Consider the following 14,360-nt stretch of genomic DNA (forward strand, 5'->3'; position numbering starts at 1 on the left):
CCTGATCTAGTATACAATGTTAGATACGTCTAATAAAACCATCAAATAAACAGCTAAACAAAATTATGTACCAGTTTGCACTGATAGCTAGGATGTAATATAAATATGATGTGATGCAACAGCTCCAGCACTTTCACAGGTTTTTTCCCAAAAATAAATGTTTTTTCATGTGACAATAAAAATAAATCATCTAAATAAAGGGCAAATCACTTCAACAATGCCAGAGATAATAACTAATAAAACTCCTGAAGCGTTGCTTCTATCAGATACTAACACAGGTGAAGGATTCACACTGTCGATCACACTAATTCAAGCTGAAACCACACGGTTTTATTAGGACCAGCATTTCTATCCCCAGCTAGCAAGGCTGGAACATGCAGCCCCGAGGCCAGGCACCCAAAGTCTCCACACCGTGCCTGGAGGAAGCTTGGTCGCTCGGAGGGTGACTCAGAAAAGCAGAACAACATCCATGAGCGAGCACATACCGGGGCCAGCCGGCTGGAAAGCCTATGGAGTGCTGGTCCATGCCTGTGTTTGCAAAGGCACCAGTCACTGAGGCAGCAACGAGTCCTGCTGTAAGGGCTCTGATTTGCATTCACAGCCCACGACAAGACCCAAAGTGCGTTCCAGTCAGCACGGGGGACAGGAGCCGCTGCTGCCCTTTAGAAGGACAAGACGGTTCAGAACGAAAGAAATAAACCAGAGCGCTCACAGCAGGGCCGGGCCCCCGACTGCTCTTCGTGACCGTGCCGGCTGAGGGACCGGCGCCCTGCAGCCCCAGGTGTGCCGCCCGCGGGGGAAAGCGCCCCGCCGGCAGGTACCGGGGCGGCTCCCTCCCGGCGCTCAGCCCGGGGCCTCCTGGCACACGCGGGCCGCCAGAGCCAGGCGGAGCGCCGCGGATCCTGCCGGCCATCCCCGCCGCCGCCCCGGCCGGGAAGCACCTCAGCGCCACAGCCTCCCGCGCCGCCCCCCGCCCCAACCTCCGCACCTGCCCCAGCCGCTTCGGGCCCCAACGGCACCCAACGGCCGCAAGCGGCAGCGCCGAAAAGCCACTGCTGCGGGACGCCGCCGCCGCCGCCCGGCCTAGCGAAGCCCTCCAGCCACTCCCTCCCCACCGCCGGGGACGACGGGTGCCAACGCGTTCCCTCCGCCCGCCGCGACATGGCATGACAGGACACGACCCGACAGGTGGCCTCACTGAGCCCAACCGCCAGAGCCCGTCGCCGCCCGACCGCGCTCGCCTGGAGGGGAAGCCGCGCCCGCGGCTGCCCACAGGTACCCACCGGCTCCGCCGACTACAGCTCCCAGCAGCCGCAGCACCGCCGCGCCCCTCCACGCCCCACCCCGCCACGCCACGCCACGCCACGCCACGTCTCCGGCGGCGCTGCCCCAGCGACGGAGCGGGCCCCCCGCCCCTTCCACCGCCCCTTCCGCCGCCTTGCCGCCGCCGCCCACCTGGCCGCCCCTGGGTGCAGGGCAGCGACTCTTTCGACCCCGGCGGGGTCGCTGCTCCTTGCCCGCCGGTCGCTCCCGGCCCACAAAATGGCGGCGGCAGGAAGTGGGGCGACTCGCCTGCCACGTTCGCGGGCGGCCGCCGGCGGGGCGGGGCGCGGGCTTCGTATCCATTCCCCGCCTTCTCTACACCCGGTATTTGTGCGCCGTCTGAAGCGCACGACTGAGCGAGTGGCAGCAGTCCCTCTGCCGTCTTGGTCTGGCTACCTGGGGGACAAAGTGATGGACTTAAATTCTACAGCCTTAAGGAGCTGTAAAAAGTGCCATTAGGCACTCTTTCCTACATGTCTAATCGTGGTAATTGGTATTTTAGTTATATGTAACTACATATGTATTTATAACTATATATATATACGCTTGAGAGAGTCAACAGGACCTTCCAGTTTAGTGTCATCAGCAAACTTATTAATGGTGCATTCCACTCCTGCCTTCAAACAATCGATAAAAATATTGAATGGAACCGGCCCTGGAATTGAGCCCAGATGAACAGCACTGATGACTGTCCACCAGCCAGGTGTAGCCCCATTCACTATAACCTCTTGAGCCCTGCTGTTCAGCCAGTTCTTCACCCAGCACAGTGTGCACCTGCTTATCTCACAGCTGGGCAGCTTGTCCAGAAAGATGAGGTGAAGGACAGTGTCAAAAGCCTCCCTGAAATCCCGAAAAGCCACATCTGCTGCCTTCCCTTCACCTACTAAGCAGGTGACCTTATTAGAGAAGGGTATCAGATCAGTTCAACAGAGCTCTCCCTTTGTGAACCCATGTTGACTGTGCCTGCTCACTACATTGTCCCTGAAATACCTTTCAGTAGCACTGAGAAGGATCATCTCCATAATTTTTCCAGGTACTGCGGTTAGACTTAACAGGTCTGTAGGTCCCTGGGTCTTCCCTCATGCCCTTGTAAGCGGGACTAATGTGTGCCAGCTTCCAGGCAGGAGGGATCTCTCCAGATGTCACAGAATTACAGAATGGTAGGGGTTGGAAGGGACCTCTGGAGATCAACTTGTTCAACCCCCCTGCTTGAGCAGGTACACCCAGAGCAGGGGGCGCAGGAAAGCATCCAGGTGGGTTTTGAATGTCTCTAGGGAAGGAGGCTTCACAACTTCCCTGGGCAGCCTCTTCCAGTGCTCTGGCACCCTCACAGTACAGAAGTTTTTTTCTCATATTGAGGTGGAACTTCCTGTGTTCCAGCTTGCACCCATCATTGAGCACTACTGAAAAGAGCCTAGTCCCATCATCCTGACACCCGCCCTTTAGATATTTATAGGTATCGATGAAATCCCCCCTCAGTCTTCTCTTCTGCAGGCTGAACAAACCCAAGTCTCTCAGCCTTTCCTCATAAGGGAGATGCTCCAGTCCCCTGATCTTCTTCATAGCTCTCCGCTGGACTTTCTCAAGCAGTTCTGCGTCCTTCTTGAACCGGGGGGACCCAAAACTGGACACAGCACTCCAAATCCATTCTCACTAGGGCAGAGTAGAGGGGGAGGATAACCTCCCTCGATCTGCATTCAATCCTTTCAATGCAGCCCAGGATACCAATGGCTTCTTGGCCACAAGGGCACATTGCTGGCTCATGGTCAGCTTGTTGTCCACCAGCACGCCCAGGTCTTTCTCAACAGAGCCACTTTCCGGTATGTCAGCCCCCAGCCTGTACTGGTGCATGGGGTTGTTCGTCCCCAGGTGCAGGACCTTGCATTTGCTCTTGTTGAATTTCATCAGGTTCCCCTCACCCCAGCTCTCCAGCCTGTCCAGGCCTCGCTGGATGGCAGCACAGCCTTCCAGCATATCAGCCAGCTTGGTATCATCAGCGAACTTGCTGATGTTACACTCTATCCCATCATCCCAGTCATTGATGAATATATTAAATAGGACTGGACCCAGGACAGACCCCTGGGGAACACCACTAGTTACATGCCTCCATCCAGACTCTGCTCTGTTGATAACAGCCCTCTGAGTTCTGTTGTTGGGCCAGTTCTCTGTCCACCTCACTGTCCACTCATCCAACCCGCACTTCCTTAGCTTGTCTGTGAGGATGTTATGGGAGACAGTGTCAAATGGCTTACTGAAGTCAAGATAGACAACATCCACTGCTCTGTCTTTGTCGACCCAGCCAGTCATGCCATCATAGAAGGTTATCAGGTTGGCCAAGCATGGTCTTCCCTTGGTGAATCCATGTTGACTACTTCTGATAACCTTCTTGTCCTCTACATGCCTGGAGATGACCTCCAGAATGAACTGCTCCATCACCTTTCCAGGGATGGAGGTGAGGCTGACTGGCCTATAGTTTCCCAGGTCCTCCTTCTTGCCCTTTTTGAAGATTGGAGTGACATTTGCTTTCCTCCAGTCCTCGGGCACCTCTCCTGTCCTCCATGACCTTTCAAAGATGATGGAGAGTGGCTTGGCAACAACATCCGCCAGCTCATTCAGGACTTGTGGGTGCATCCCATTGGGGCCCGTGGATTTGTGAGGATCCAGTTTGCATAGGTGATCTCTGACCCAATCGTTCTCAACCAATAGTAAGTCTTTCGTTCTCCAGATGTCCAAGACCTGTGGTAGATGATAGAGAAGCATCCTGCTGTAACATCTGTACCTTCTTCAGTACTCTGGGATGAATCCCACTAGGCCCCATGGACTTGTGAACATTCAACAGATACAACTGACCCCTCATAATTTCAGGGTCCACAGATGGAAAGTCATGTTCCCACAGTCATGTTCCTCTAACTCAGAGGACCAGGTAGCCCAAGATCTATCATTAGTATTAAACACTGAGGCAAAAAAAGCATTGAATGCTTCCGCTTTTGCTGCACTCTATTTCCCAGGGGACCACCTTCATCAAGGATCAGCCCAATGTTTTCCTCCTCTTGCTGTTAACATACTTTAAAAGCCCTTTCTTATGCTCTGGTGCACACTGGCCAGTTTTAACTCAAGTTGAGCTTTGGCCTTACATGCCATTGGGACTTGGGTCTTTGGAGCCTGGCAGTAGCTCTTGGTGCCAAACCCAGCATCTGCTTTCTGCCCCTCCCCTCATCCTGCGTGGCTGGTCATGGAGGTGTGTAAGAGGAGAGCAAGATCCCCTGGGGAGCACGGAGAAGATACACTGCCATTGCTGCAGGGTTCACTCACAGCTGCGAGGAGCTGTGGTGGGGGGAGTTCTGCAGAAAGCCTGTGACGGGGAGGGCTGGGTGGTGGTGGTGAGGGGTGCTGGGGAACCGATGGAGCCTATGTGCCAAAGAGGGGTCCTTTCCAGGTGGGGGAGAAGAAATGCCAGTGCCAAGGCTGGAGCTGGAAGAGCAGGAAGAAAGCCTGTGCTTGAGGGCAGCAGCATGCCCACCTTTCTTAGCTTGTGTCCCCATAGCTCTTGACTGAGGGGAAAGAGGACCTGGCAAGGGGCAGGCAACACAACTCAATGGTGTTCAGATCAGTGCAAAGAGGCCCTTCAGGTCCATAGGACCAGGTCCTCTGGTGCTCAAATTGGGGAAAGGGGCCCTGCCAGAGCAGAGCCCCAAGACCCATGGCACTGTGCTCTGTGGAGAAATGTGCTCAGAGAACAAGGTCCAGCCCCATGATAGTGAAAGCAGGGCAACAAGGCTGTGTAAGACCAGAGGGAGAAGCCCCATGGCACTCTGCTAAGGACAAGGAGAGGAAGTGGTGGGCATAGCCCCAGGAAAAGGGGGAGAAAGCAGCATGGGTGGGGACAGCAATGCCACCTGCACTGGTAGTAACACTGAAGTTTTTTCTGCAGTATTGAAGCCTTTATTTTCTTTTTCTGTCTGACAATTACACTTAGAGGGCCCAGAGCCCTTAACAGCCAGCACATGCCCCAGCTGCTGGCCCAGCCCTGGTTTTGGCAGCTCCTGGGACCTCGTTCTAGTGCTGCCAGCGGGGGGGCCTCTTGGAGGGGGGAGAGGACTCCTGGGAGCTCCCCTGCGCCCTCCTCTTCGGGGGTCGCCGTGGCCTCCCAGGGGTGCCCTCACTGTCCTGGCTGGAAGTAGATGGATGTGCCACGGCTTCCTCGGGCCCCCGCTGGGGCTCTTCCTGCTCACTGGGGATGGGAATGGGGGCAGAGGGAGGTCTGCTGGGACCCCCACGAAGGGCAGCAGCTGAGGTGCTGGGGAGGTCATCCGTGTTGGCTCCTTCAGGGCTGTTGGAGGGGACCGGGCCAAGTGGGGGAGACCCAGCTTGGGAGGCAGAGGGGCCAGTGACAGCTGTGGTGCTGCCTTCCCACTCCTCGGCAGCACGACCATCCTCCAGGCCCAGCAGACGGCGGGCCTCCGCACTGCAGCATTGTACGACGACATCAATAATCCGGCGTACAAATGTCGCTGTGTGGTTTTGGAGGTAGGTCGACAGCAGCTGGACCAGTAGATATTCATCCAGCCCAAAGAAGACCAGGAGCGGCATGACTAGGTCCTCCACTATGGCTGCCTGTGCATGCTGGTTCCCAAAGATCACTCCCAGCTCCTGACGCACCCAAGGTAGAACAGAATGGAGGAGAGCTGGGTGGTCCTGGAAAAGGGATGCCCACCTGTTGGGCTCAATGCCACCCAGAGGAGCCCTGGGCACCAGCCCCACAGGCTGGTGTTCTGTTGTTGCAGGGCTGTGGGCAGCTGGATGGCCAGGAGCTCCTCCTGCTCGGCGGCCGACAACTGATGACACCATAGGTGCCATGACAACATGTTTCTTAAAGTAATTATCTGCCCTCTGCGAGTGCATGATGGAGCGGATCCTCCTCTTGCAGAGGGGGCACTCAGGCTTGCTCTTAGCCCACTTCACGATGCACAGGTAGCAGAATTGGTGGAGGCATGGCATCACGTAGCTGGGCTCCTCCCAGCTGTCCAGGCAGATGGGACAACGGTCCTCCAGCTCTGCAGCCATGCTCTCCACGAGCTGTGGTGGGCTGGGGGGAGCTGCAACGTTGAGGCACTCCCTCCCACTGACTCTGCAGCAGCAGGTATCACACTAGAAAAGGAAGAGTCCAGGGTCACTGGCTAGTGTGGGAAGGGGTTGACTAAATGCCCAGGTCCCTCCAGAAGGAAACCCTCCCAGCTCCCCACGGTGAGGTGTCCCATCCCTCCCAGCTCACCTTGCTGCCACAAGCACACCTCCTGCGTGCCCCAGTAGTGCCACCTGCACTGGTAGTAACACTGAGTCTGCCTCTGCTGTTCTGAGGCATTTATTTTCTGTTCCTGCCTGATAATTAGAGGGCCTGGAACCCTTGACAGCTGGTACCTGCCCCAGGTGCTGGCCCCGCCCTTGTTTAGGCAGCTCCTAGGGCCCCGTTCTAGTGCTGCCTGCAGGTGGACCTCTTGGAGAGCTGGGAGGAGTCTTGGGACCTCCCCTGGGCCCTCCTCTTCGGGGGTTGCCATGGCCTCCCAGGGGTGCAGTCACTGCCCCAGCTGGGAGTGGAGGGACCTGCCACAGCCTCCCCCCAGTCCTCCTGCCACTTCTCCTGTTCCCCATGGATGGGAACAGGGGCATTGTGGTGGCTGCTGGGCCCCCACAAAGAGCAGCAGCTGAGGTGCTGGGGCGCTCCTGCTCCTCCTGGTGGTCTTGCAGAGGCCTGGTGGAGGGGGCTGGGCCAGCAGCAGGAGATCCCTCTGGGAGGCAGAAGGATGAGGGGCATCCACAAGGCTGCCCTCCCGCTCCCCAGCAGCATGGCTGTCTTCCAGGCCCAGCAGCTGGTGAGCCTCCGTGCTGCAGCACTGCACAGCAACATTGATGAGCTGCTGTACGAATGTCGCCGCGCACTTCCTGAGTCTGTCCTGCAGCAGGTGAACCAGGGCCTCTTTGTTTAGCCCAAAAAGGTTCAGGACGCAGATAATAAGGTCCTCCAGCATGGCTGTGGTTGAAGGCTCTGCTGCAAAGATCAGCCCCAGCTGCTGTTGCAGCCAGGGCAGAAAGCATTGGAGGAGAGTTGGGTGGTCGCCGAAGAGTGATGCCCAGGTTTTGGGCTGGAGGCCACCCACTGGACCCCAGAGTGCTGAGTCCACCCCTAGTGGCCAGAGCGTTACAGGCTGGTGGGGGATGTGGGTGGCTGGTTGTCTTGGTGCTTCTCCTGTCTGGCGGGTGCCAGGCAATGCTGATGCCAACCCAGCTGCTCTGATGACCACCTCTTCAAAGTTATTGTCAGCCTGCACCGAGTGCACGATGGACTGCACTCTCCTCTTGCAGAGGGGGCACTTGGGCTTGCTCTCAGCCCACCGCACGATGCACGGGTAGCAGAACTGATGGAGGCACGGCATCACATAAGCATCATCATCCCAGCTGTCCAGGCATACTGGACAGCGGTCGCCTCGCTCCGTGGCCATGCCCTCCACGTGCTGCGGTGGGCTCTAGGGAGCTGGGGATGGTCAACACTCCCTCTCGCTGGCTCTGCAGCAGCAGGTGTCACGCTAGAAAAGGAAGAGAGGCCAGGGTCACTGGCTGGGGTGTGAAGCGGTGGCAGCAATGCCCAGATCTCTCCAGAAGGAAACCCTCTCAGCTCCCCACGGTGAGGTTTCCCCTGGTAGCTCACCTTGCTGCCACGAGCGCACCTCCTGCGTGCCCTGGCTGCCTGAACCTGGCAGGGCCGGGAACAATCCTCTGAGGGCTCTGGGGTCAGCCACAGAGAGCTGCAAGGAACAACTCCCCAGTGCAGACACCAGCACCGAGGCCTCACTCAGCACTCCAGCCTTGCGAACTGCTCAGCTGGAGTGTGGGCACCAGCCCCCTGTGTGCGACTCGGCGCCCGGGTAGAAGCAGCGAGGGACGCCTGGGCACAGTCCATCGCTAGGTGATGTCACAGCCCATCACCCAGTAACATCAGAACTTATTGCTTGGAATGTTACTGTCCATTGCTTGGGGATGTCACATTGGGTCATCCTGGCCCATGGTGCTCAGCCCGGCAGCGCTGCTGCCCTAGCAGACGTGTCTGGGGTTAAGCAACACCACTGCCCACTCCATCCCCCCATCTCTTGTCTTGCGCTTGGCATCGGTGTGTTACGCCAGCTGCCAAGGCCTGGGCTGTGTCTCCCCAGTGCCCTGTCTGGTTGCCCTAGGCATAGCAGGCGTCTGCAGGCACATGCACCAAGGGGGTTCACTTGGTAACACCTCGTGCCTCCCTGGCAGGCTGCAGGACAAGGTCCCACGGGCTCTCCCCACAGCCCACCACTGATGGCCAGCCCTCTGGGCTCCCCTGCTTCCTCCCACGGTGGGTCACAGGCAGCACTTGGTCAAGCCCTGGTGGGTTTTTCCCCTCATTCTCTCCTCCTCATCCAAATCATTCTATGTTTCTATGATTATATGATTAGTTCTTAATGTCAAATCTCTCATCCTTGACCAAACTGTGATAATAAAGAACAACTTCCCACACCATCTATATCTAGCCAGTGTTTCAGATTAGTCTTAGAGGGTCAGAGTTACAAACCAGAAATTACAATATGTTATCCCCTGAATGCCCTATTTGTACTTTTGTTACTGGCTTTTAAATGATTAATCCAAGGCTGTTATCCTATTGAAAAGGGGAAACGCCTTGGTTTTGGCAACTCAGCTCCCCATCTTTCTCAAAGTTAAAGCTTTAAGCATTCAAGAGATAGGCTTGAAAGAATTGCCCCGTTTACAGAATTAATTCCTGCATGAACAGACTAATCACAGAAGTTCAGCAGTTCAAAATCAGTCTTGATTTTCTGCAAAACATCTTGGAAACTACTTGCCTTCTATAAGAGAGAAAATAAAATACATTATTTAGTGGTCTAGCATGAGGAAGGATAACAATTTTGTATTTTCCATGCTATTTCAAGATCCATCCTAAGCAAATGAAAAACAAAAGAAAAAAATTCAAAGCATTTCCCAGCTTTCATTAGAAACTTTATTACATTAACCTACAGGTATGTGAAGTGAAATAAATGGTAGTGAAGGGCAGAATGATGAACATCAGTCATCTTTGGAAAATAGATATATTTTCACAACAAAACACTTTTTTGTTACAGCTAAGAAAAAAAGCCAGGCATACTTAATAGGTTTTCTTTAAAAATATATTACAGTTCAGTCATATCAAAGTGAAGTCTTATGGGCTAAAAAACTGAAGACAGAAGAGTTAGGTTCAGTGCTCTAGCACTAGTATAAGTATACCAAATGACAAGATGTTCTGCACAGTAATTCATAAACATGCACCCATTTGTTTTCAGTCATTCAAACTACTATATATACAATCTTTAATATAAAGCATTTTTGTCAAAATTAGCTCTATTCTTCAGTCTGGACTTTAGAGCTTCAGTATAAGGATTCTTATCTGGACACATATCTAATAAAAAATTCAGTTGTAGTAACAGTACTTGGAAAATTCAATGCATTTTAAATAACATATTCCCCACTTTTAATTTTGTTTTGTCCTAACTTCACTTCAGCTTGACTATGCAGATTGTCTCAGCAGAAAGTACGAATACAATGAAATCTTTCCCCTGTAATCTGCATGCGCATCTCAAATTAAAATTAATGGGGGTTTTCTGGGGAGATTAAGGTAAGGACAAATTTTATCTGTAACAGTGTGTTGTGATTAAAAATCTTTGATATAGTAAAAAGCCTTGAGGTTCATTATGCTTCTAAATGACCAGAATTAATATGCCTACATTATTTAAAACCTAAAGTTTATACTCACTAGTTACTTTAAAATTAGCTATTAACTTTGTGCAGCATTTTGCACTTTATTAAACTGATAACAAGTTGCTAGGGGGTAGCCATCTCAATTTTAAGTGCTATGTTTCTCATTATTGTAATGTGAATATATAGAGGTAAGGCATCTCTTTCCATTCCTGTCCGTGGTGAAGCCAATTCTCTGAGTAGACGGTATATGCTAGAATAATTATATCAATTTACTCATTAAATTCCCACCACAATTTAGTATGCATTTTCAGAAATATTTAAGTTCTCTAAAGAGCATACTGGGATCTACAAAAAGGGCTGTGTGACAGTCATGAGGACTGAGTTGGGTGTCTCTTAAATTGCCAGCAAAGTGTACTTCAGAGCAAGCCTCTCTAGTTATACAGGAGACAGCAGGATTGCTAATGCAAGTCCCATGTGCTTTTTTTCTCTGGAATGATACATGGTTATCATTTAACAAGAATGTATTACCCCTGAAGGCAATATGTTTTCTGAGTGTCTACCAACAATCATTCACTGGAGTAAATTCACAAGTCGTTTACTGACCTATATGTATTGCAAATCTGGCTCAGATATATGCAGACATTGCGTATGCTGACTACACAGCAGGAGTTTTACCCACATAAAGAAAGGCAGACTTTGGTTACAAGTATATTTAGAACATACACAATAGGCAAAATTATCTGAAACTCATCTGTTTTCATGAATATTTGGCTGAATATATCATTTGAGGATATGTGACATACTGGAAATTTTCAAACAAATATAATTTATTCAGCTCTTCAATTTTTCATAAAAAAAGAACTGTTTATATTATGGAGATTAATTTATCTACTGGTCTCCAAATTTCACACAGAGTAAGAAAATAAAATTTTGAGCTATCACAGTTGCTAAATACAGCATTTGCTATCAATGGCTTCAGAGAAGAAAGGTGTTATTTTTGAAGGCTGTTTCACAGAGTACAAATACATGTATATACCAGTAGGTCTCCATGTTATCAATATGCACACAAAGCCAATCAATACTTTGTCTTATGGAGGGATTAAATGGTAACTGTCTTTTGAAATCTTGTTGTTAATCTGTACTTGCAAAATCCAAAGATAATGGACATACAAGGAATGCCCAGGGAATTGCAAAACAGCCAGTGCTCATGGCCAGCGAGAACCAAGAATGTTACAGGGCACTTCATACATGCATATACATTCTTAGGCTGGGGCACATCCGCAACAATGTCTTCGGATGGAGATCTCTATCACCACTTCAGTGACAACAGATAAAAGCAAATTGTATTTCCATTTCAGCTTGGGTTCCTTTTAAAAAATTTTCCAAAAGTTGTTTCAGTTTTTCTTCCAGTTGATCCTCTGTTGCATTTAGTATTCCACATGCAACTAGTTGTGATTTTCTTAGGCATATATCAATGCTGTCATAATAGTGATGACTCTTTGGCTCAGACTGTAGCAGTCCAGATGTAAAGATAAAAACAGTCCGGGCGCTCACTGTGCTAAGCCAGACAGCACATACACCAAACTCTTGACCTATTGACTGCCCTTCACATCATTACAGTATATCACAGGTCTCATGTGCCAAAATGTGACCCCAACACAGAAAGAAGAGAGAACCAGTGCTTCCCATTAGGTGCCGTATGATGCAACCACCTGTATCCTTTCCCCATCAATCAGGAATATACCAACCCTTGGGACACGCTATCCACAAGAAGCTACAGAGTTATCGTCAGGTCAGGGTGGCAAAGCCTGCTGGGATTATGTTACAAGCATGTTAGCAGGTAGCATCACTGACATCAGCAGCAGCTGGAAGTAATACTGCTGCATCAGTTTTAGGTTTCTAAAGGTAACTTTCCACTGAAAGAGAACGTCCAGTCTATACCAGTCATTTTATTTTCAGGCTGACATGTTTGGGGGACAACTTTGCTTCAATGGATGGATACCTTGGCAAATTTAATTTCCACCAAATTGAGCAGTTTGTAACAGTCTGTTTTGGAGGGAGAGAAAGGAGCCTTTTAGAAAGATGGTCTCAATCCATATAGTCAACTGAATAAGCTAAATTTTAAAGAGGGACTGTTTTTTACTTTTATTCTGCATTCTTGTTATCCTTGACAAAAACACCTTGATATTTTCCCCAAGTAATTAATCAAGTTAAACTATTATGTGTTTGCTAACCGCCTCTGTTAGACATCAGTATGACATGAATTCTTACTTTAATCCTCTCCCTCTGCCCAGAGGTGACTTTAGCCAGACAAGATAAAGGCCAATTGGCAAAAATGCAAATGAAATGGACACACAGTAGAATATTTTTGCAGTTACAAGCTAGATCACTAGAAACACAGACACACAGTGTAAAAATGGAGACAGAAGTTAATGAAGAGTGGGGGGTACATGTGTCACATTATTAGCAATGCAAAAGACCAGCTTAAGCATGTGTTTCCCTACATCAACTATAAAAAAGAAAAGGTGCCTTTTTAGCAAGTATGCACAGAGATTGCTTAGTTATTTCTAAGAAAAAAAATCAGAACACTTTACTATTTTTGTCCTATATTACAGTCATTATTACTACCTGTTTATAAAATGTAAACCTTTCCTTGCAGTTAAGATTTACAGCAGTCATCACCTTTGTCCACTCCTTACATAATCAGTCCATGGTGACAAAAATAAAAACTGATTTAATTTACATATTTTATGAAGTAACTACTGATATGTTATGGATTATTAGTTTTGTGTGGCAGAAATAGTGGTCAGAACTGCAAAATATGGAGTTCAATGGTAGCAAAAGATTTGTCGAACTCTGGTGCTGGGTCTGGAGTACCAAGAGATACTGAGGCATCATAATGTTGATGTATGCAATGCTTTTATCTCCAACACTAGTCAAGCAAGGTATGCCCACCACCAGTAATGGACAAAAAAGTCTGATGATGGATTTCCCAGACAACTCAGTATTGTGCTTACTTATCCCCATCAGATCTTGTTTCGTAATATGTCTTGACTGAAGATCAAAATGGAAGGTAAAATTTGGCAAGGCAGTTTTTCTTCTACATAACTAGTGAATCAGATCACCTGTATGAAGTGGTATTTGGTAAATTGCACTGTCCTGGGAGTATTTCTACTCTGAAACATGACAAGCATGTCATGAAACATGACAAAGTCTATATTTAAAGTTGCTGAAATGGGATGTTATCAAAACTGATCTGCAAACTAATATTTTTAAGCCAGTATATTACAGTATAAATGTGTTGCATATCTGTTTCTATAAAATTTACTGCCATGAAAAAAAGAATGATCAGGATCCCCAGAGTGTGGCATTTGTCCATCTGTCACTTGTATACACAATAGAAACCCCATGTTGAGATTCTGTTTAATGTACAGCAATTGTCTGCCGGACAGATTAGGAGCCAAATATGATGGTAAGCTAGAGGAAGGAGCACAACCATGCCACTTTGCCCCTTGAGAGTCCTACTGTGCTACACATCAGCTTTTGAGGTCATTCACTGCTGACCTCCTTCATAGAGGATGTGGGGCTATCTCGAACTGGTAGCAAGTCATAATGACACGGAATATGGCTGTTTTTTGGAAGATCATAAGGATCCTGGCTGAAACGTCCGCTGCTGCTGAATGCTCCCTGGACAACACTCACTGTAGGTTCTGTGATAAAAGAGAGCACATACATTCAACACTAGAAGTGGTTAACAGAAAACAAACACTGTACTTCATTTCAATTTGCATCACAATATATCCTCTCCTTTGTGCTTCAATATAAAGATTCCTTGTCATGCTGAGTCCTGAAATGCAGGCGTAGAAACAAAGGTTGATGTTAAGGTGTTTGGCTTTACACCAAGTTACACCTGTGAGATTGCTTGCCATGCCATGAGTATATTTACTGACAGAAGCAATGAACCAGCATCTGTTCTTTCTGTGTGTGGAAACTAAAAATAAAAAGCCCAGATTTGGGGCTTTGGATCAAGATTTTATAAAACTCCTTAGAAACACAATGGGGATATTGATGGATTTCAGAGGAATCTCTAATTGGGGACAGAATTTGTCATGTGATTTTTACATGACAGAATTTGACATGACAGATTTTGACATGTGACATACAATTTATTCCAGTCCAGAGACCATTAGGATAACCACCATTCCACTGGACCCCAAAGTTTTCTGTATCTAATTAACTACAGTAATGCAGTAACTAGATAGGGCCCA

At 49.3% G+C, this 14,360-nt stretch overlaps 2 protein-coding genes across 7 annotated transcripts in view; both read right to left on the reverse strand.

Annotated features, from left to right (window-relative positions):
• Positions 1-1,537, reverse strand: part of PRRC1 (proline rich coiled-coil 1) — a 37,297-nt gene extending 35,760 nt beyond the window's left edge. The window contains exon 1 of one of the 5 annotated variants that reach the window (XM_064437809.1): positions 1,456-1,537. The gene's annotated coding sequence lies outside the window, so the exon portion shown is untranslated. Of the gene's footprint in view, positions 1-485; positions 608-988; positions 1,103-1,241; positions 1,262-1,283; positions 1,345-1,455 lie in introns of those variants that run through there. The other 4 variants (XM_064437811.1, XM_064437813.1, XM_064437810.1 and 1 more) reach the window with 4 other exon arrangements.
• Positions 1,538-9,344: 7,807 nt separating this feature from the next.
• The window catches only part of MEGF10 (multiple EGF like domains 10), a 106,286-nt gene continuing 101,270 nt past the window's right edge, over positions 9,345-14,360 (reverse strand). For both annotated transcript variants that reach the window (XM_064438367.1, XM_064438368.1), the window contains one exon: positions 9,345-13,802. In XM_064438367.1, the coding sequence (XP_064294437.1) occupies positions 13,642-13,802 (161 nt within the window). In that variant the 3' untranslated portion in view covers positions 9,345-13,641. The remainder of the gene's footprint in view (positions 13,803-14,360) is intronic.

This window comes from Phalacrocorax carbo, chromosome Z (assembly GCF_963921805.1).
Source record: "Phalacrocorax carbo chromosome Z, bPhaCar2.1, whole genome shotgun sequence".
Lineage (NCBI taxonomy): Eukaryota > Metazoa > Chordata > Aves > Suliformes > Phalacrocoracidae > Phalacrocorax > Phalacrocorax carbo.